Source organism: Dipodomys merriami, unplaced genomic scaffold, assembly GCF_024711535.1.
Source record: "Dipodomys merriami isolate MVZ:Mamm:240054 unplaced genomic scaffold, mDipMer1.0.p SCAF_3, whole genome shotgun sequence".
Lineage (NCBI taxonomy): Eukaryota > Metazoa > Chordata > Mammalia > Rodentia > Heteromyidae > Dipodomys > Dipodomys merriami.
The window spans coordinates 28,438,918-28,460,567 of record NW_027204492.1 but is presented as its reverse complement, the minus strand read 5'-3'; the positions used below and the strand labels follow the sequence as shown (position 1 = coordinate 28,460,567).

Sequence of the window (21,650 nt, the reverse complement as noted above, 5' to 3'; positions counted from 1 at the left end):
AGGCATGTCACATTCCATGCCATTCCAAAGTATCCAGCCCCATAAAGCAACAATGACCTCGGCTGAGCTGGCACCTAACCTACCAATGTTTTAGAGGGATATATTATTATCCACCTGTGTGCTGTCAAATCACCAAGCCAAAGGGCTCTAGTGGCACCATCTCCCCAATAAGATGTAATGACTAAAGTGTTAATTTTCAAGAAGATAGTACAGTCATTAATATGCATAAACCTAACAACAGAGCATCAAATAATTAAAGATAGACCAACTCCAAGAAGAAACAGAAAAAAATTATTATTATTATCATCATCATCATCATCATTAGAGATGTCAGCACCCTTCTGTCAATACTTGATAGATCAAGCAGACAAAACATCAGTATGAAGATAAACTTAGTAGAGAAAAGAGGAGATGAAAACCAGAGGAGGCCTGAGATTATCAGCAGAAAGGTGAGCTGTGGGTCTTCCTATTTACCTTTCCCCTCAGTGAGGTCCACAGGAACCCTGAACATGTTTGAGAAAGTTGATTTATTCACCAGAGAGTGGGGGAGTGTGGCAGACATTGAGGTGCATGGTTCAGATCTGTCTTCAAGAAAGACTGTCATGAGGCTAGGGTACAGTCAGGAATAGAACATTTGCCTAGTATGCACAAAAACCTGGGTTCAACCCACACCATGGCAATATATATTCCATATATGTGTGTGTTTGTGTGTATGTGTGTATATATATATATATATATATATATATATGTATGTATGTATGTATAAGAATTTGCAATTATATAAGCAATCAATTAACCACCTCCAGCCATAGCACCTTGCAAACTCAGCTGCAGTGTTCTTGGTAAGAATATATTTTCCCTGGGCAGTTTCCAGCCAATGACCAAGCATGGTGATGGTGTCAACACCAAGGCCTAGTCATCTCTGCCCAATATGAGACTCTTGTTAAGGGCTGTCTTTCCTCCAGACTCCCCATTGTGCTGCCCAAGACTGTCGCCTCTGCCTCACAGTCAAAGGTCTTTGTCTTCAACATAGACTGTTCCTGCCCTTCTCCTCCTATGTGTGTTAGATCTGCATTATGATCTAGAGAGTTGCCCTGCTCCGTGGAGCAAGGTTCCTTGCTCCAGGCCTTTTATCTCTCAAGGGCATTATCCCCAATTATCATCTTACATTCCTAACTCCATATTAGTATTTATTTCCTGAAAGACCCAAATTGATACAAACTACCATTCACCACTGTATCCACTTTGAGAACATTTTTTTATAAGGTACTCAATCAAGTATTTCAAGAGTCTCTTCATTATGATCAAAATGTTTCCAGCGATTTCTTCAATGGAATTCACAACTAGGTAATTCAGACAATAAAAAGCATTTATTACCCTGCCCCACAATCTCCTTCAACCTACGTATACGACAGCTATATTTTTAGCAGCTATTATATCCAGTTTTTTTTCTTGTACAATAAAACACTGATAAGCCTGTCACGCAAGCCTAAATTTGGGCTGCTCCACATCAACCCAAATTATGCTTATGATGATTCATATTGAAAGGTTTTGTTCCATAAAGACAAATGATTTTTAGCCGGCACCAGTAGCTCATGCCTGTAATCCTAGCTACTCAGGAGGCTGAGATCTGAGGATCATGGTTCAAAGCCAGACTAGGTAGGAAAGTCCGTGAGACTCTGATCTCCAAGAAACCACCAGAAAACCAGAAGTGGCGCTGTGGCTCAAATGGTAGAGTGCTAGGCTCAAGCTGAAGAGATCAAGGACAGCACCCAGTTGTGGAGTTCACACCTTATGACCAACAAACAAACAAACAAACAAAAAACAAATGATTTTTCTGGAAGGTCAAATAGTCAAGTGATGACTTTTTCTTATGAGAGTCAGTGATTTCCTTGAGTAAAAATATTTTTATTGGGCTGGGAAGGTGGCTCAGTGGTAGAGCACTTGCCTTGCATGCATGAGGCCCTGGGTTCGATTCCTCAGCACCACATAAGCAGGGGAAAAAAAGCCGGAAGTGGCACTGTGGCTCAAATGGTAGAGTGCTAGCCTTGAGCTGAAGAGCTGAGGGACAGTGCCCAGGCCCAGAGTTCAGGCCCCACGACTGGACCCCAAAAAAATTATTTTTATTTTTATTTTTATTTATAATGGTCACTCATCTTATCATGAAAGTGAGTTTAAAAAGCCCTTAATGTAATTGATAAGCATCCAGTGCTTCTCATAATCTTCATATTTAACTCAAGTAGAGAAAGCAACAGTATTTTAGACATTTTAATCAGGGTAGACTAGTTTATATTGCGGTAATGAAACACTGAAATTTCATTGTCTTAACCAAAGGTTTATTTCATATTCATACAAAGTCCCATGAAATGATTCCTGTCTGGTGAGCTTTCTCTTGAGTGCTGAACTCAGGAATCCAGGTTCTTTAAAGTACATTATCATTTCAGAATCCTTTGCCTCCTGTTGCACCAATGGTAGAAAGATTGAGCAGAAAACCCTATGGAGGAATATTATATGAGCCCAGTCAAGAAATGGCAGTACCAAGGCCTGGCGCCAGTGGCTCATGCCTGTAATCCTAGCTACTCAGGAGGCTGAGATCTGAGGATCGCAGTTCAAAGCCAGCCTGGGTAGGAAAGTCCGTGAGACTCTTATCTCCAATAAACCACTAGAAAACCAGAAGTGGCACTGTGGCTCAAGCAGTAGAGCACTCGCCTTGAGCTAAAGAGCACAGGGACAGCGCCCAAGCCCAGAGTTCAAGCCCCACGACTGACCAAAAAAAAAAAAAAAAATGGCTGAATCAATCCCATACATATTCCATTGCCAGAACAAAACCATAAGATGAGCCAGATGTCAGTGGATCATATCTATAATTGTAATAACTCAGGAGGCTGACATCTTAGAATCTCAGTTTGAAACCAGCCTAGGAAATGTGCCCTACCCACTGGGGGATTTATTTATGTTTAAGATTGATAAACAGGGATAGAGGTATAGCTCAGTAGTAGTGTGTCTCATGTGTGGGAAGCCCTATAGTCATCCCCCAGTGCCCCAAAAAGAACAAAAGATCAATATACATGATGTGTCAATTCTTCACAAGTGAAGGAGACTCTGGTTGTGGCAAATATGAACACATCTTGTTAGCACATTATATCATAAAAACACAGAAGGCATCAAGTATATAGCTTGCTGTTCATATGCCTCATATGACAGTTGAACTTATCTGCAGAGGAAAAGTAGACCAAAATTAACTTTTGAAGCTAAAATACATCAATTCATGTTGTTCTTGGCCTATAGCTATCAATGCTGAAAATGGCTCTTCTGCCTGTGACTCACTGGAATCTGTTATTTGTGCAGAATGCAAAAAGAATGACAACACTAAAGAAAAGGGTGCACCTGGTTCTAAGAGGGATACCATTGAAGTTTTCATAGAGGTTGCCTTAAAACAAAGCCAAAAGAACACAATTCACTAGAGCCAGTCTGCACACAACAGAGTGTGGCAGCAACAGCTCCAATCCCAGGGCAAATCTCTGAAGGAATTCTAGCATCCAGTCATGTTGGCAACACATTGCTAGAATTAAAAGTTTCTCTATTGATGCTCCTATAGTCCAATTCAAGCTCTCTAAAAGTCCTCTGTCTTGTGATCTTCAGAATCATAAATCTACTGTCTCTAGTTGTCCACAGCCATGAACACAGCAAAACATGAACATGAACCATTCCTGGGCTGGGGCGGGAGTGGTAGCTCAGTGGTAGTGAGTTTGCATAGCATGAGTGAGGCCCTGAGTTTCAGAAAACAAGCCAAGCAGACAAACAAAAGCAAGCATTTCAAAATTTCTGAGAATAGAGCAAAGCTTCTGTAACTAGAACATGTTCTCCCTATTGAAATCCTGCAATGGCTTTTGGAAAAGTTTCCTCTACTTCTTTCTAGTAGATACTTTCAAAATCCTTTCAAGTGCCTTGAATCATTATAAATGTTTGAGGTGATAGACATGCTAATTACTCTGATCATTACACATTGTATGAGCATCCAAATATCAGACCATATGTCAAGAATATATGCTATTATTTTTATTGTGATTATAAAGGTGATGTACAGAGGGGTTACAGTTACATAAGTCAGGTAATGAGTACATTTCTTTTTGGACAATGCCCCCTTCCCTGCCTGTCTCCCCGTTTTTCCCTCCCATCCCCACCCACAAGTTGTATTTTCATTTTCATTTTTAACATAGTGTCTATTGAGTACCACTGCTACATTTGTTCACCTTTGTCCCTCCTCTTCTGTGCCTCTCTTGTCCCCCAAGAAACAAGACCAAAAAAAGAAACAAAAAAAATTCTTTCAGCTATATATGCTATTTTTATATGTCACATACCCCTACATTCTTACTTTAAAAGAAAAGGTTTCTATTATCATTGTGGGGTAGTAAATGTAGAAAATAATAAGCAACTCTAAAAGCTTCTGGGCCGGGAACATCTTGCTCATGCTCACAGTTGGCTGTTTCTTTTCTTGTAATTATTATTATTATGGACATTTATTTTTAAAAATCAGAAATAAAATTGAAATGTTAAAAAAATTAAAGTGTTTCTTTATTCTGGCCAGGTTGCTCTTAGCCCTACTTTGCCAGTTTTCCTCTTAGCTAAAAGAAGCATTGAAAATGTTCCCACACAAGTTGCACTTAGCAGTGCTAGTGGATATACTTGTAATGCAGCCTTTAGTGCATGACTCCAGATACTCAGCCTAGATCTGACTCCTCTCTGCCTTGTAGTGCTCACATGACTTTGAACAAGTCATTATCTCTTATGTCCTAATGTCTATAAAATAATGATGTGTTCTATAAAGTAATATCTAATCATAACTGGCATCTATATACTGTCCCCATCATTGCTCATTTAAATAGTTGAGGAAAAAACTTCTCGGAAGAAGAAACTATTATCTCCATTTTACACTTGAAAATGAGGCACAAAGAGATTGAGCAACTTCCCCCAAAGGTACACAGCTAGGAAGCTGTGCAGTCAAGGATGTTAAAAAATGATAATAGTTCTAATCTTCACACCCACAGCCTCTGCAAATGAGGACTATGTCCTAAGCACTGTTCTGAGGATCTACTGAGGAGATACATGTGAAGCCATGTGTGTGTGTGTGTGTGTGTGTGTGTGTGTGTGTGTCCTAGCACTGAAGTTCCTCAAGTTTTTGTGCTCAAGGGTAGCACTCTATCACTTGAGCCAAAGTTCCACTTCTGGCTTTGTGGTGGTTAATTGTAGATAAAAGTCTCACAGACTTTCTTGCCCAGGCTGGCTTCAAATGGAGATCCTCCGATCTCAGCCTTCTGAGTAGGTAGGATTACATGTATGATGAGCCAAGTGGCAGTGGCAGGAAAGTCTGTGAGAGTCTTATCTAACACGTAGGAGCTGTGCTTGTTATCAAAGGTCATCCATTCTGTACTTGCACAATCTTCCAGTCTTGTTTTTTGTTTGTTTGTGCTTTGTTTTTTGATACTGGGGCTTGAACTCAGGGCCTCCTAGTTTCACTGGGCTGATTTCACTAATGGTTGGTGCTCTGCATTTGAGACACAGCTCCACTTCTGGCTTTTTGGTGGTTCACTGGAGATTCAAGTCTCATGGGTCTGTCTGCCTGGTCTAGCTCCAAACATCGATCCTCAAATCTCAGCCTCCTGGGCAGCTAGGTGAGCTGCAAGTGCCCAGCCAGGCTTTTTCTTTAAACAGAAGTGGGGGTGGGGGGGCGGTCGTAGATGTGAGGGAAGCAGACAGGGCCAGGTGGAATGTGAAAGAGGCAAACAGGAAGAGAAGCAATGTCTGGATTCTTAGCAAACAGCCTAGCTGGCTAGGCCTTGAGGGTTTTGGGTGATGATTTTCCAGGGAAGGTGGAAGATCGAGCCTGGCAAACCTGACTTTCACTGGATCCCCTGATCGCCTTCCTAGACACGCCTTCCCAGACCCGCCCTTGGCCCAGGCCTAGGGCGTGAACTAGGCTCAGCGTTGCTCCTGCAGGTCCGTCCCACATCGGGAGGGGCCTGGCCCGACCCTCTGCCGGTAGGCCAGTGGCCGGCGAGCGCTGGGGCGCTCGCCGGGCACTTGCCGGGACTCTAGCTGAGCCAGATGGCTACGTGGAGGCGGGACGGCCGACTGACTGGCAGCCAGCGGCTGCTGTGCGCGGGGCTGGCAGGGGCGCTGAGCCTCACCCTCACAGCACCCCTGGAGCTGGCCACTGTGTTGGCCCAGGTCAGCGTTTGGCGAGGCCACGCCCATGCCCCGTGGGCCACCGCGCGTCTCGTGTGGCAGGCCGAGGGGCTCCGGGCCCTGTGGAAGGGGAACGCGGTGGCTTGCCTGCGCCTCGTTCCCTGCAGCACCGTGCAGCTCGCCGCCTACCGCAAGTAAGGGTCGGCGGGAGGAGCCGGGAGGGGCCTTGTCGTGCTACAGCACCCCCTCTTCCGTACCACATGGGGGGGGGGTCTTCTCAGAGCCACAAATGAGATCCACACACAGAGAGTGGCAAGTGTAAAGCTTTCTGCATTTTCCTGGAATGCCTGCCATACAATCAGTAACATCTTGAGGTTCTGGGGTTTGGACCTTGGGCAGGAGGTGAAATGCAAAAGAGAGATGTTGAGGACTGGAATGGAGACGTCTCTAGAGAGTTGATTACTGACCTTTTATTTGTACCATCCAAAAAAGTGGGGATTTTTGTTTTGCCTAGCTTAGTAGAGACCCAGCTGAAGGTGTGTCTCTGTAGCCAGTGGAGTAAAAATAAAGTGGTCAGTGTAGGGAGAAGCACCTGTTACATTGTCTCAATGTACCCTCAAACCCAGCCGCACAAAACTTGCCTGTATGGTCTAACAGAGGCTGTAGCAGGGAGCCATTTCCTGGGACTAATGTTTTCTTCCATCCTTAGCTGCCCACTGGCTTTATTTTATTCTCTGGCTTTTCCCCAACTCTTTCCCACATTAACAGCTGCTCCTTAAGAAATTATGGCAAATGACTGATGAGTATAAAAAGCTTTCTGGGGTTCAGAGACATTTGCATGGCAACTGGGAAAGAAAGCCAAAAAAAAAAAAAAAGTAGCTGAGCACCTGTGCCTTACATGTGTAATCCTAGCTACTGAGGAGGCTGAGATCTGAGGATCATAGTTCAAGGACAGCCCAGGCAGACAAATCTGAAACACTCTCCTCTCCAATTAACCAGAAAAAAAAAAAAAAAAGCAAAAAAAAAAGCAGGCCAAGTCCAAAGACTGTCTTTGAGCTTGAGGTATGACTCAAACATTAGAGTGCCTATTTAGCAAAGGGACAAGACGAGTTCAAATCCCACTACCACTGAGAAAAGAAAGGAATGTTCAGCTAGATGCTCATGGGTCATGCCTGGAATACTAGCTACTCTGGAGGCCAAGATCTAGAGGATATAAGTTTGAAACCAGCCTGGGCAGAAAAGTCCAAGAGACTGAAATTAACCAGCAAAATCCTAGACTGGATACATGGCTTTACGTGGTAGAACACCAGCCATGAGCAAAAAGCCAAGCAAAAAGCCCTAATACAAAATAAGAAAATAGTAATAAATAATAATATAAATAATAATAGTGAAAAGGTTGAGTTTGACTCTGAGAGAGAACTGGTCACCAGTATATCTTTTTTTTTTAAGTGCAGAGGCTAGAACCCAGGGCTTCAAGCATGCTAAATAAAGATTTTGCATTAACCCTGTCACTTGGAAGGGCAGAACTTCCAAGGCTCACCTGGCAGGCGAGAAGTCAAAATCCTCTACACCACCACTTACCTGTGGGAGAATTGCCTTGTCTTTCTCTGTGGATACAATCATGGTTGGTAGGATCCTGTAGCATTTCTATCAAGGGTCTCTTCCCTTCCCACTCCCCCTGCCCTTCAGCAACATCTGTCCTGCAGTCTGCAAATAATTCTCTTCTGCAATTATTCACTTTTTTGGCAGGACTGGGGTTTGAACTCAGGACCTCGTTCTTGCTAGCCACTTAAATAATAACTCCAGCCCTTTTTGCTTTATTTTTCAGATAGGGTCTTGAACTTTTTCCCAAGCAGGCCTCAGACCATAATCCTCGTACCTCTGCCTCCTGAATAGCTGGGATTTGGGGGTATATGCCACCATATGCAACCCCTTCGGAGTTTCAGCAACTCAGTTTCTCCCCTATGTCTCCCTCTTTTCCACAAAGTGATTTGCTAATCTTCCTGTGGGTAAGAGAGAATGTTTAACTAGGAGCAGGGGGCACTAATGGCTTTTTGAACAACTGCCTCGTGTGTTTACATCATTTGATGTTTTCTCCTTCTCCCTCTGGCCTTCAAAGTTCCATGGGGAAGGAAATGTTATGCCCATTTCACACATGTAGAATTGGGCTTAGTCTGATCCACCACTTATCAGTGACACAGCTTAGTGCAACCATGTGGCCTTCTGACTCCAGATCTTATGCTCATTCTGTTATCTCTGACCACCTTTCCTTCTCTCTACATTCATTTGACATTAATTTAGTCCACGAAGTACATGATATGTGCATGATGCTGGGAACAGTGCAAAGATGAAAGTGTCACGGTCCCTCTGTCTCAGGAGTTTACAGACCAATAAGAGTAGTGTACTTGGCTGGGAATATGGTTTAGTGGTAGAGTGCTTACCTAGCATGCATGAAGCCCTGGGTTCGATTCCTCAGTACCACATAAACAGAAAAATCAGAAGTGGCACTGTGGCTCTAGTGGTAGAATATTAGCCTTGTGAAAAAGAAGCTCAGGGACAGTGTCCAGGCCCTGAGTTCAAGCCCCAGGACTGGCAAAGAAAAGAGTAGTGTACTTATTCCATAATCAAAACACACACAGTGGCATGTGATTGCCATTGAAATATAATGGTCATAGAAATGTATACTTCAAAGCCTGGTGCCGGTGGCTCATACCTGTTATCCTAGCTACTCAGGAGGCTGAGATCTGAGGATAGCGATTCAAAGCCAGCCAGCAGGAAAAGTCCATGAGACTCTTATCGCCAATAAGCCACTCAGAAAACTGTGGCACTGTGGCTCAAGGGGTAGAGCGCTTGCCTTGAGCTGAAGAGCTGAGGAACAGCGCCCAAGTCAGTGTTCAAGCCCCATAACCGACAAAAAAAAAAAAAAGCTCAGGGACAGTGCCCAGACACTGAATTCAAGGCCCCCCCCACACACACACAGTATACTTCAGCCAGCCAGGTACCAGTGGCTCACCTCTGTAATCCTAGCTACTCAGGAGGCTGAGATCTAAGGATTGCAATTCAGAAAGTCCATGAGACTCTTATTTCCAATTAACCACAAAAAGCTGGAAGTTGAGCTGTGCTTCAAGCAGTAGAGTGCTAGCTTTGAGCACGAAAGCTCAAAGACAGGGCCCAGGCCCAGAGCTCAAGCCCCAGGACTGGCAAAAATAAAAAGAAAGCAAGAAAGAAATCATATACCTCAGGTATGAGAGGGGAAGGATAATATGTAAAGATTCACAGAGGAGGAGAAAACATCTGAGTTATCCTTGGACAAAAGAGCATGAGTCTGGTGGGCAAAAATGGGGAGATAATTAAAGGAATGTCAGCAAAGATGGAGGAGGAAAGGCATGCAGCAGGACTGGAAATACAAGCTGAAAAAAAGCAGGGCCTAATGAGATCTTGGAGGATTGGATTAAGGATTTTAGTGCTGGCTTGGCATTCAAAGGTGACTGTGGGAGACTTTTGTGCAGGGTAGAAGGCAGCATACTGTGATCAAAATGTTCCACAGGGAAGGATTGTCATATGATGGCAGAGAGAAGGAAGACTGCTGGTGGCCGGAACCAGTTAGGAACCTGTAGCATTAGTGTACCTGGCAGCCATAGCCATTGAACTAGGCTGGTGCCAATAGAAAAAGAGGCTCCTACTTAGACTTGTTGAAAGAAAATACTTTATATTCTAGTTTTTAAATAATCAGTTATATGAAAACCTTTTCCAAACATAGTTTAGTATGTTTACTTTTGTTTCTTGTCAGTCATGGGGCTTGAATTCTGGGCCTGGGCTCTGTCCCTCAGCTCTTCAGCTCAAGGCAAATGCTCTACCTCTTGAGCCACAGCACCACTTGCAGTTTTCTGGTGGTTTATTGAAGGTAAGAGTTTCAGGGCCTTTACTACCCAGGCTGGCTTTGAACTGTGGTCCTCAGATCTCAGCCTCCTGAGTAGCTAGGATTACAGGCTTGAGCCATTGGCACTCAGCTTGTTTACTTTTTTTTTTTCCGGTAGGTCATGGGGCTTGAACTCAGGGCCTGAGCAGTGTCCGTGAGAGCCACAGCTCTACTTCCAGTTTTCTAGTGATTAATTGGAAATGAGAGTTTCATGGACTTTCCTGCCCAGGCTGGCTTTGAACTGTGATCCTCAATTCTCACCCCCAAATAGATTACAGGTGTGAGTCACCAATACCAGCAATATTTTGTTTTTGACACAAATATTTTCTTCCTGAAAACTGAAAGTATTTTGGTGAATGGTGAGACAGAACGACATAGTGGGTAATTAATTATGAGACCACCTTCCTACTTAAAGATGATACTATTGGTCCCTAGATAGACTGATTCTTTTTTACTCTCTTCTGTCCATAAATATGGTCAAAACAGGTGATTGGTAGTACAGGGACTGTTTCAGATCTTGGGTTGGAAAGCATGTAACCACGCAGCAGGTTCACAGATTGGAGCAGCTAAAGCACTTATCCACAGAACGAAGTGACTTAGCTAGAATTTGAAACCAGGTCTGGGGCTCTGTCCATGTGGATTTATGATCAAAACAAACCACGCAGGGTTCTTCTCAGAAGCAAAAAGTAGCTGGCACAACAGATGGCATTCAAAAGCATCAGACTCCTCCCCCCAGCCTCGTTCCGTGGTTGTTTGTCTTATCCAGTCATTGAGGCTCTGTATTGTTGAGGACCAACACTATTTCCTCATTGCTTAACACTCGGTGAGCTTGTTTGGCTGTATTGGCTGCTAGCCTGCCCTAGGCTGACGCATTACCAAGTCCTAATCACGTGTATCCAGGGTGTGGAGAATTTGTGCTGGATGAAAGGAAGGAGTTACTGCAGTTCACCAGCTCATCCAGTCTTGATAGAAAAATCTTCAGAGCCTGTATGTATGGGAGGGGGTGGGAGAAAAAGCAGAAACAAGAACACGGCTGCTCTAGCCAATCAGACAAGATTTTAAGGAGTAGGGACCTAAATGACATCATTGGTGGCCTATCAGGGCTGCCTAAGCTAACTTTGCAATTTTGAGGGAAGATCAGTGATCTGATGCAAGTATCCCATGGTAGGAGTCTGAGAAGAAAGGACTTCTTTCAGTCCTCCTTTTTAATTTTGTATATTTATAGTAAGACTACTTCATGAGGCAGACTGATAAAGGACAGGGTCATTCAGGATACCAGGAGCTTATTTCCCCATAGTTGTCTCCAGCAGTCATCTCTTTGTCAGGACTGTTGAAGTCTCTTATGTGATCTGTACAGATAGCCATATCTGGCAAATTGCACATGTTCAAAAATAGAAGTAGCCGTAGGGTGGGGAATAAGGCTAGGAAAAAGGGAAGTTGGAGCTCCTGACATTTCAAGCGCCAATGACTAGTTGAGTATGTCTACTTCCTGTCTCTCCTGCACTTCCCTTCTCTGGCCAGAGGAGGGAAGAGAGGAAGAGATACTTGGGCAGTAACACTAAGCCAAATGATCCATTAGTGAATGACAGTTTTAGAGGCAGCGCCTGGGGTTTTAACTCAGAGCCTCCTGCTTGCTAGACAGGCTTTCTGCCCCCATCCTTCAATGCCAGCTTTCATTATCTGTATCTTTATCTTTCTTTTTTATTGTTGGGAAGATGGGTGCTAAGTATCAAAACCAGAGCCCTTTTGAGCCACACCCCTAACCTCTTACCTATATCTTTAAGAGTAGTTACTTAACTCATGACTATTTCATTTGACCATGAAGGCAGGTTGACAAAATGAAAATACTGCTACAGCTTGAGAGATGCTTTGTGTGTCTAAGTCTGTGGTGGGTGTGTATGCTAGTCCTAAGACTTAGGGCCTAGGCACTGTCCTTTCACTTTTTTGCTCAAGGCTAGTGCTCTACCACTTGAGCCACCTCTCCACTTCCAGTTTTTCAGTGGTTATTTGGAGATAAGAGTCTCACTGGCCTTCCTGCCCTGGCTGGCTTCAAACCACAATCCTCAGATCCTAGCCTCCCGAGGAACTCGGATTACAGACATGAGCTACTGGAGCCCAACTTCCTCCATGACTTTCTTAAATGTAAAACATTATAGATAAAGCTATTCTGTTCATCCTCATTCACTTTCCCTCTCCCCTTTGCCAGACCCGAGGAGCTCGGATTACAGACATGAGCTACTGGAGCCCAACTTCCTCCATGACTTTCTTAAATGTAAAACATTATAGATAAAGCTATTCTGTTCATCCTCATTCACTTTCCCTCTCCCCTTTGCCAGAGGTATAAATTTACCTTTATATATATATTTATTTATTTATTTATTTATTTATTTGTATATATATATGTATATATGTGTGTGTGTGTGTATGTATGTGCTTCTTCATATGGATCTATCTTTGGATAATTGCTGTTTTCTGGATATTTCTATATTGAATGGGTAGTTATCCAATTGGCTAAAACCAAAACATTTTGTGGGGGGGTCCGGTCGTGGGGCCTGAACTCTGGGCCTGGGCACTGTCCCTCAGCTCTTCAGCTCAAGGCTAGCACTCTATCACTTGAGCCACAGCGCCACTTCCAGCTTTTTTCTTTTTGCTTATGTGGTGCTGAGGAATGGAACCCAGGGCCTCATGCATGCAAGGCAAGCGCTCTACCACTGAGCCACCTTCCCAGCCCAACCAAAACATTTTTTTAGCTCAATTCTTGGGATGTTCAAAGTAATTATTTCAAGAAATTACATTCCTTTAAAGTTTTAGCAGGACTAGAAGAGACATTCTAATTTGATATCTGCAAGTGCTTTTGTACACTTCCAGCCCACAGACAAGTTAGGCTAGATAGACAAGTGTGCATATAAAAAAGGGAAGTATGGCGGGCACTGGCTCACGTCTGTAAGCCTAGCTACTCAGGAGCTCCAAGGTTCAAAGCCAGCCTGGGCAGGAAAGTCTGTGAGACTCTCTTTTGTTGGTGGTGGTGGTCATGGGGCTTGAGCTCAAGGCCTGGGCCCTGTCCCTGAGCTCTTTTGCCCAAGGCTAATGCTCTACCACTTTGAGACACCGCTCCACTTCTGGTTTTTGAGTGGTTAACTAAAGATGAGAGTCTCACAGACTCTCTTATAGCTAGCAAGCTAAATGTACTATTCATTCACTCTAACATAATACAATAATTTCCCTTTGTAGAGTCCGTCCACACACTGGAAAGAATTTGTGGTGTAGAACACTGGCACAATCCCTAGCTGATGCCTTTGGGTTTCCCTCTGTTTCCCCAGGTTTGTTGTGCTGTTCACAGATGACCTGGGCCACATTTCCCAGTGGAGCGCCACCGTGGTGGGGAGTCTGGCGGGCATGGTGTCCACCATTGTGATGTATCCTACAGATCTCATCAAAACCCGGTTGATTGTGCAGAACATGCTGGCACCATCCTACAAGGGGCTTGTCCATGCTTTTGCTACTGTTTATCGACAGGAAGGGTTCCTGGCCCTTTATAGAGGGGTTTCCCTGGCTGTTTTAGGTAAGGTGATTAACATTGGGGGGGGCACTGTTTATTGTGTACCAGATATTTTACCAAATGCTTTGCATATGATTTCTCATTCAAGCTTTCTTTTTATTTCTGTTTAGTTTTTGGTTTTGTTTTGTTTTGTCGGTCGTGGGGCTTGAACTCTGGGCCTGGGCGCTGTCTCTCAGCTCTTCAGCTCAAGGCGAGTGCTCTACCACTTGAGCTACAGCGCCACTTCCGGTTTTCTGGTGGTTTATTGGAGATAAGAGTCTCACGGTCTCTCCTGCCCGAGCTGGCTTTGAACCGAGATCCTCAGATCTCAGCCTCCTGAGTAGCTAGGATTACAGGCGTGAGCCACCAGCGCCCGGCTTGTTTTGTTTTGTTTACTGTTTTTGATACAGAGTCTTGCTTTAGCCAGGCTGTCCTTGAATTCTAGATCCTATGTCTCAGCCTCCTGAGTGTTGGGATTACAGGGGTATATAATCACACCTAGAAATTTTTAGCGTTTTGTTTTTCAGTACTGGGCATTCAACTCAGAGGCCTTGCAGTCAGACAAGTGTTTTACTTCTTGAGCCACATCCCCAAGTCCATTTTGTGTGAGCTCTTTTTCAGATACTGTCTTGTGCTTTTTACTCAGGCTCACCTTGGACAGGCAAAACCTCTCGTAGCTATTTTGAAATACAGAGTGTATTATTGTCAACCATAGTGGCCATGCTTTGTGATAGAACACCAGAGTATTTTCCTTCTAACTAGATCTTACTCACTTCTCAAAGGCCTCATTCAACAGATGAGAAAACTGATGCTGAAGGGACTCTAAAGGACTTGCCCAAGGCTCCACACTTAGGCAGTGGGAAAGTTCAGCACTCCAACTGCAAGGCCTCCTCTCTTAGCTACTGACCTACATCAGCTCCTAATGGCACCACCCCTTACCTTCACACTCCCTAGGCACAAACATGACCCTAGCTGATGTTCTTATTAGTCACAAACCTGTTCTTCCTCCTGTAACCTGTAGTGAATGAGGCCACTTCCTTTCACCCAGGAGGCCCAGTCAGGAGAAAGCTATGTGTCACCTTGGCTCCTTCTCTCCCAATTCCATTTCAGTTACTAGGTACTTGTCCCTTTGATCACTTCGTGCTCAAGCCTGTCCCTTTGTGGCCATCTCTTCTCTCAGGATCTTCCCAGCCCACTCTGAGAGAGTCAGATGCTCCTGCAGACTCAGGCTCCAGTGTCTGTCAGTCTCAGGCCTCTCCTGCCTCAGTGTGCCATGTGATCTCCAGGCTGTGTGATCTTTCCACGTGCACCACCCTCCTTCAGTGCCTCAGTGCTTCCCTCTGGGCTAAGGGGAAGAGCCTCAATTCCCTGTGGCATTCTAGATCTTTCCTATCTGGCCCCTGCCAACCTATATTGCTTCATCCTATCCTGTATCATGTTTCCACCCTGCATTTCTAGTCCAGACATGCAGAAAAATTTGTTTCTTCCATTTGGGTGTTTGCAAAAGAGGAGTACTGACAGCAGTCAATGTATAGTAAGGTACAAATAATTTCAATTTGTATTTTATGTCACAAGAGAAACAATTTATAGCTAGGACAGCACACTGGAGAATGTATTTAAATGAACTTGTTATATAGACACTGACTCATCTGCGAATAAACATCAGGGAAAAGAATAAAAACTAAAACCTTAAAAAGCTTTCGTCTACATACCGGTCCCTCTGTCTGGAATGCCTTTCCACTGTCTGCATGTCTGATGAACTCCTACTCATCCCTCAAGACCCAGATCAAAAGTTCTTTCTTACGGGGCTGGGAAGGTGGCTCAGTGGTAGAGCGCTTGCCTTGCATGCTTGAGGTCCTGGGTTCGATTCCTCAGCACCACATAAGCAAATAGAAAAAAGCCGGAAGTGGCGCTGTGGCTCAAGTGGTAGAGTGCTAGCCTTGAACTGAAGAGCTGAGGGACAGTGCCCAGGCCCAGAGTCAGGCCCTACGACTGGACAAAAAAAAAAAAAAAAAAAAAAGTTCTTTCTTAGCCAGGTGCCAGTGACTCATGCCTGTAATCCTAGCGACTCAGGAGGCTGAGATCTAAGGACCAAGGTTCAAAGCCAGCCCTGGGCAGAAGAGCCCCCATGAAGGCTAGGTGGCTCAGTGGTAGAGTGCTTGCCTTCCATGCATGAGGCCCTGGGTTCGATTCCTCAGCACCATATAAGCAGAAAAAGCCAGAAGTGGCACTGTGGCTCAAGTGGGAGAGCACTAGCCTTGAGCAAAAGAGGTCAGGGACAGTGCCCAGACCCTGAGTTCAAATCCCACAACCAACAACAAAAAAAAAAAAACAGTTCTTTCTTCTGAGCCAGATATAGTGGTCACATCTATAATCACAGCACTCAGGAGGATGAGACCAAGAATTTGAGACCAGCCTGGAGTATAGCAAAAGCCCTTCTCTCAAAAACAAACAAAAGAAGTTATCTGTTCTATCCAGTCCTTCCTGATTCTCCCAGGCAAAATTGATAATGCCTACGATCTTTGAGTACATAAAGCGCCTTGTATGTCCCCTATTACAGCACACATCAGAGGTGCCAATATTTCCTAGTTTTCCCTAGCAATCTGGCTAGATGGCAAGTATCTCTAGAAATTGCCTGTTCCTCTTCAGGATCCTAACACTTGGTATAGGGCCAAGCAATTTTGTCCTGCTTTCTAGGCAAGTGCTATACCACGTAAGCCACAGACTTCAGTCCTCTTTTTGTAATTGGTTTTCCAGATAAGGGTCTCGAATTTTCACCAGAATGATCCTCTTACTACCACTTGCCAAGTAGCTGGGATTACAAGAGTATGCTAATATACCTGGCTTACAAATATTATTTGTAATAATATTTTTTATTTTTTATTATTTTAATTTTTATTTATTTTATTTTATTTTATTTTTATTTTATTATTATTTTTTTTTTTTTTGCTGGTCCTGGGACTTGAACTATGGCCTGAGTTCCATCCCTGAATTTCTTTGCTTAATGCTAGTGCTCTACCAGTTGAGCCACACTGCTACTTTGGCCGTTTCTGACTTTATTGGAGAGAAGAGTCTCACAGACTTTCCTGCCCAGGCTGGAACTTTGAACTGTGATCCTCAGATCTCAGCCTCCTAAGCTAGGATTACAGGTATAAGCCACCAGCACATGGCTCACATGTCATTTTTAATGTGTCTTTTTTTTGTGTGCCAGTATTGATGTTTAAACTTGGGACCTGGGTGCTATTCCTCAGCTTTTTCACTTAAGGCTAGTACTCTACCACTTGAGCCATAGCTCCACTTCTGGCTTTTTGTTGGCTAATTGGAGATGAGTCTCTCACGTTTGTCTGCCCAGGCTGGCTTCAAACTGGGATCCTCAGATCTCAGCCTCCATGAGTAGCTAGGACTATAGGTGTGAGGAATTGTCACCCAGCCTAATATATCTCTTTTAAAAATGTTTTATTGTTATTATTGAGGACTTGTACATCTAATGAATGTGTCATTATTCAATTGATATTACCTTTCTATAATAATAAGCAACCCCAAGCCACTACTCAGCTATTACTAGCTACTCAGGAGGCTGAGAGTTGAGAATGTTGGTTCAGAGCAAAGTTATGCAAACACATCTAAAAGACTCATCTCCAAATAACCATCAAAAGCCAGAAGTAGATACAAGTTGAAGAGTACAAGCCATGAGTAAAAAGGCTGAGCAAAAGCACAAGGCCTGGTCTGGGAAGGTGGCTCCGTGGTAGAGTGCTTGCCTTGCATGCACAAGGCCCTGGGTTCGATTCCTGAGCACCACATAAGCAGAAAAAGCCAGAAGTAGCACTATGGCTCAAGTGGTAGGGTGCCGGCCTCACCAGCTGAAGGGTGCTGAAGAGCTGAGGGACAGCACCCAGGCCCAGAGTTCAGGCCCCATGACCGACCCCCCCCCAAAAAAAGCACAAGGCCCCAGGGTTCAAGCCCTAGTGCCAGTAGTAAATAAATAAATGTACAATCTCCCCTGTGTCCCTCACCCTTTCTTTTTCTCTATTTTGCAATGCTGGGGATTATATTCAGGGCCTAATGTATGCTAGACAGACACATACTTCTACTGAGCTACATCATCATTCTTATCCTCACTTTATTTTTGCTGGTCTTAGGGCTTGAACTCAGGGCCTGAGCACTGTCCCAGAGCTTTTTTGCTCAAGGCTAGTACTCTACCACTTGAGCCATAGCTCCACTTCTGGCTTTTTTGATGCTTAATTGGAGTTTAAAAGTCTCACTGGCTTTTCTGTACAGGCTGGCTTTCAACTGTAATCCTCAGATCTCAGCCTCCTGAATAGCTGAGATTACAGATGTGAGCTTACCAGCTTAGCCCCACTTTTTAATGTTTTAATTATCTTTAAGAAGTTATAGAAAGGAGTTGCCATTTAACAGAGCACTTTATGAATACAACACATCTTAATCAATGTCCCCCTTTCAACATTCTCACCCATTCCTCCCCTATCCACCCCTTCTCTCACTCTTACTAATTTTGTAGATTATACTTTAGAATCTTGACTACATTCTCCCCCTCTTCTCCTTTTCATTGGTCCATCCCTTTCCTCTTGACCCCACACCACCCCTTTTGAGTACCCACTTCCTGGTGTTTATTTTGTCGAACTTTGATTTTACCTTTCTAAGGAATTACACTATTTGAGTTCTCCCTTGAATCTACCGTATTTCGATGAATACACTTGTATACACTTGCATACCACCCAAAGTATTTACTTATGAATTTATAAGCTACATCTAGCTTCTACATATGAGGGAACATATGCATCTTTTATTTCTCTGGGCCTGACTTACTTCACTTAATATAATTTTTCCAGGTCTTTCCATTTCTTTACAACTCGTACAATGTCATTCTCATGAATGAGTAAAATCCCATTGTGTATCGCCACTGTTCAATCACCTTTTGAAGAAATTTAGTCCCTGTTAGAAACTGAAAATGGCTCCTCCAGTTCCTGGAAGTTTGTGAGAATACTCCCTATTGCTTAGCATCTAGTAAGAAAGGTGAGGATTTGGAATGCAGGGTGACCACTGGGCCCTGACACTATGATGCCATTCTCAAAAGCAAGGTCATATAACCTCCTTGACCACAGTTTTTCCAGCATGCTAGGACCAGTCCTTACTAGCCTCCTACATACACTAGATCAAGTGCTGCCTATTACCTTTTCTTTTCTTTTGTCCAGTGCTGGGTCTTGAACTCAGCACCAAGGCACTGTCCCTGAGCTCCTTTTGCTCAAGACTAGCACTCTACTACTTGAGCCACAGTGCCACTCTGGCCTTTTCTGTGTATGTGGTACTGAGGAATTGAACCTAGGGCTTCATTCATGCTAAGCAAGCATTCTAGGAAGCATTTTACCACTAAGCCACCTTCCCAGCTACCTAATAACTTTTCTGGGAGTGGTTTTCCCTAACATTTTATTTTTTTAATTGCAAACACACAGAAGAGTAAAAACAGTTGCAAACACCCACACACTCACTGACGAGATGCTTCAATTGTTTCTCATCCCTCACAGCATGATTTCGATATAAATTGCAATCTGTGCACTTTACCCCTGAACCCTTCAACATGTGTTTCATCAATATCACATGGATATTTGTTTGTGGGTGTTTTTTTTCTGGTGGTAATGAAGAATTGAGCTTGTAGCCTCACACTTCCTAAGCAGGCACTCTACCCCTTGAGCCATGCCTCCAGCCTCTTTTTTGCACTGGCTATTTTTTATATAGGGTCAGTCACCCATTATACTTGGGCTGACCTGGACTGCACTTGTGTTTCCCCATGTTGCTACAGATGATAGGCATGCACTACTGCACCCAACCACTGATTGAGATGAACTCTGGTAAACTTTTTTGAGGGATCTAGCCTCAAGCCACTATCCCCCATCTCTGCCTCCTAAATGGCTAAGGATCACAGGCTTGAGCCACTCTGCTTGGCTACAGTGGTTGTAACCATCACAGAACCCCTTCTGTTTCCTTTGCCCAATCTTCCAGGGCCTTTATAAGCTTAAGCCAGTGCTTCCCGCACACATCAGTCTCTTCTGCCTTTTCTTGGCAGGTGCTCTCCCATTCTCTGCTGGCTCCCTTCTAGTTTACATGAACCTGGAGAAAATCTGGAATGGACCTCGAGACCAGTTCTCTCTCCTGCAGAACTTTACCAATGTCTGTCTGGCTGCTGCAGTGAGCCAGACCCTCTCCTTTCCCTTTGACACTGTGAAGAGAAAAATGCAGGTAAGGAGTGACGGTGGTGGCTGGGGTCAGGGGAGGCCTTGAAGGGTTTGTGGATGGCTAACAGCAAAGAACGCCGACCTCCCCTGGTGAATGCCAGGTTTCCAAGGAGCTAAGAACTGCTCCTCCCAGCACTATGCCAACCTCAATGTAACATTTCTGCTGCTGACCTCGAGGTTGCTGGCTGGAGCCCAAGCCCCACCTCCCCTCCTCTGTTCTTTTATGAAGCTTGCAGGTAAGGCTTCCTTTTCTCTCCTGTCTTCCTGGATCCGTCACTTCCTCCAACACCTGCAAGGGCAAGAATGTAGAATGCAGCCCCCTAACTCACACTCCTTTCCACCTCCACAGCGAGGGCGCACATTCCTGCATGTCATGGTCCTTACCCACTGGCTAGAACGAACATAAGCCAAGAACTGTAGCTTACAATAAGGCTTGTGTGGTCCTCAGCTCCATCCTGGCTATGGAAGGAACTGCTTTTCATGTGGGCGGGCCTTAATGGGATTGGCCACACATGATCAACCACAATGTCTTGTCATTGAAGCAGAAGCCTAGAAGCAGAGGCTCCAAAGTAACTAGTTGGCTTAGCCTAGAAGAAGCCATTTTGCATAAAAGATAAATCAGTTAACACGGAGTTACTCTGCTTCTGTATAACAGGAAGGCTCAGAGTCCAAGCAGGGTTGAAGTTTTGCATCATCCCCTATCTACTCATTCCTGCATAATTTCACTTCCATGGGCTTAGCTGCCTCCCTTGCCTCCTCTAAGCAAACTAATTCAGACAATCTGTGTATTCCTGAAGAGCTCTGTGCAAATTAATTCAAGATCAGTTGCATGCAATTTAAAATGATTAGTTCCTATTGTTGGGTTCCCCACCTGATTCTGACTTGTCCCTGTGCCTCTTCAATGCCCTTTCTCATTCTTCAACTTCCCTTCCCTAGGACCTTTTTTTATGTGTGCCAGTTCTGGGGCTTGAACTCTGAGCCTGCTTCTTGTCCCTGAGCTTTTTTGCTCAAGACTAGTGCTCCACCACTTGCGCCATAGCTCCACTTCTGGCTTTTGTGTGTGTGTGTGTGTTTTTAATTCGAGATAATAATCTCAAGCTCCACTTCTGGCTTTTTATTGGTTCACTGGAGATGAGTCCCTTGGGGGGCTGGGAAGTTGGCTCAGTGGTAGAGCGCTTGCCTTGCATGCCTGAGGCCCTGGGTTGGATTCCTCAGCACCACATAAGCAAAAAGAAAAAAGCCGGAAGTGGCGCTGTGGCTCAAGTGGTAGAGTGCTAGCCTTGAGCTGAAGAGCTGAGGGACAGCGCCCAGGCCCAGAGTTCAGGCCCCACGACCGGACCCAAAAAAAAAAAAAGAGAGTTCCTTGGGTTTTTCTGTCCAGGCTGGCTAGCAGTACTAGAGTACTAGCCACTAGTACTTTTTTCTTTTTTCTTTGTTTTTTTCTTTTTTGCCGGTCATGGGGCCTGAACTCTGGGTCTGGGTGCTGTCCCTCAGCTCTTCAGCTCAAGGCTAGCGCTCTACCACTGGAACCACAGCACTACTTCCGGCTTTTTCTGTTTATGTGGTGCTGAGGAATCGAACCCAGGGCCTCATGCTTGCAAGACATGCACTCTACCACTGAGCCACCTTCCCAGCCCTAGTACTCTTTTCTTTTCACTTGTCAAATAATTTATATTGCTCCAGGACATTAAGTGTTTCATTATCAAATAATATTCCACCATATGGATGCACTAGAAATCAATAACAATTTCTCATA

At 44.3% G+C, this 21,650-nt stretch overlaps 1 protein-coding gene across 1 annotated transcript in view; it reads left to right on the top strand.

The window, feature by feature from the left end:
• Window positions 1-6,105: 6,105 nt before the first annotated feature.
• Window positions 6,106-21,650, top strand: part of Slc25a43 (solute carrier family 25 member 43) — a 37,705-nt gene continuing 22,160 nt past the window's right edge. Inside the window, exons 1-3 of the mRNA XM_070039834.1 lie at window positions 6,106-6,380; window positions 13,426-13,667; window positions 19,726-19,898. Of these exons, the coding sequence (XP_069895935.1) occupies window positions 6,106-6,380; window positions 13,426-13,667; window positions 19,726-19,898 (690 nt within the window). The remainder of the gene's footprint in view (window positions 6,381-13,425; window positions 13,668-19,725; window positions 19,899-21,650) is intronic.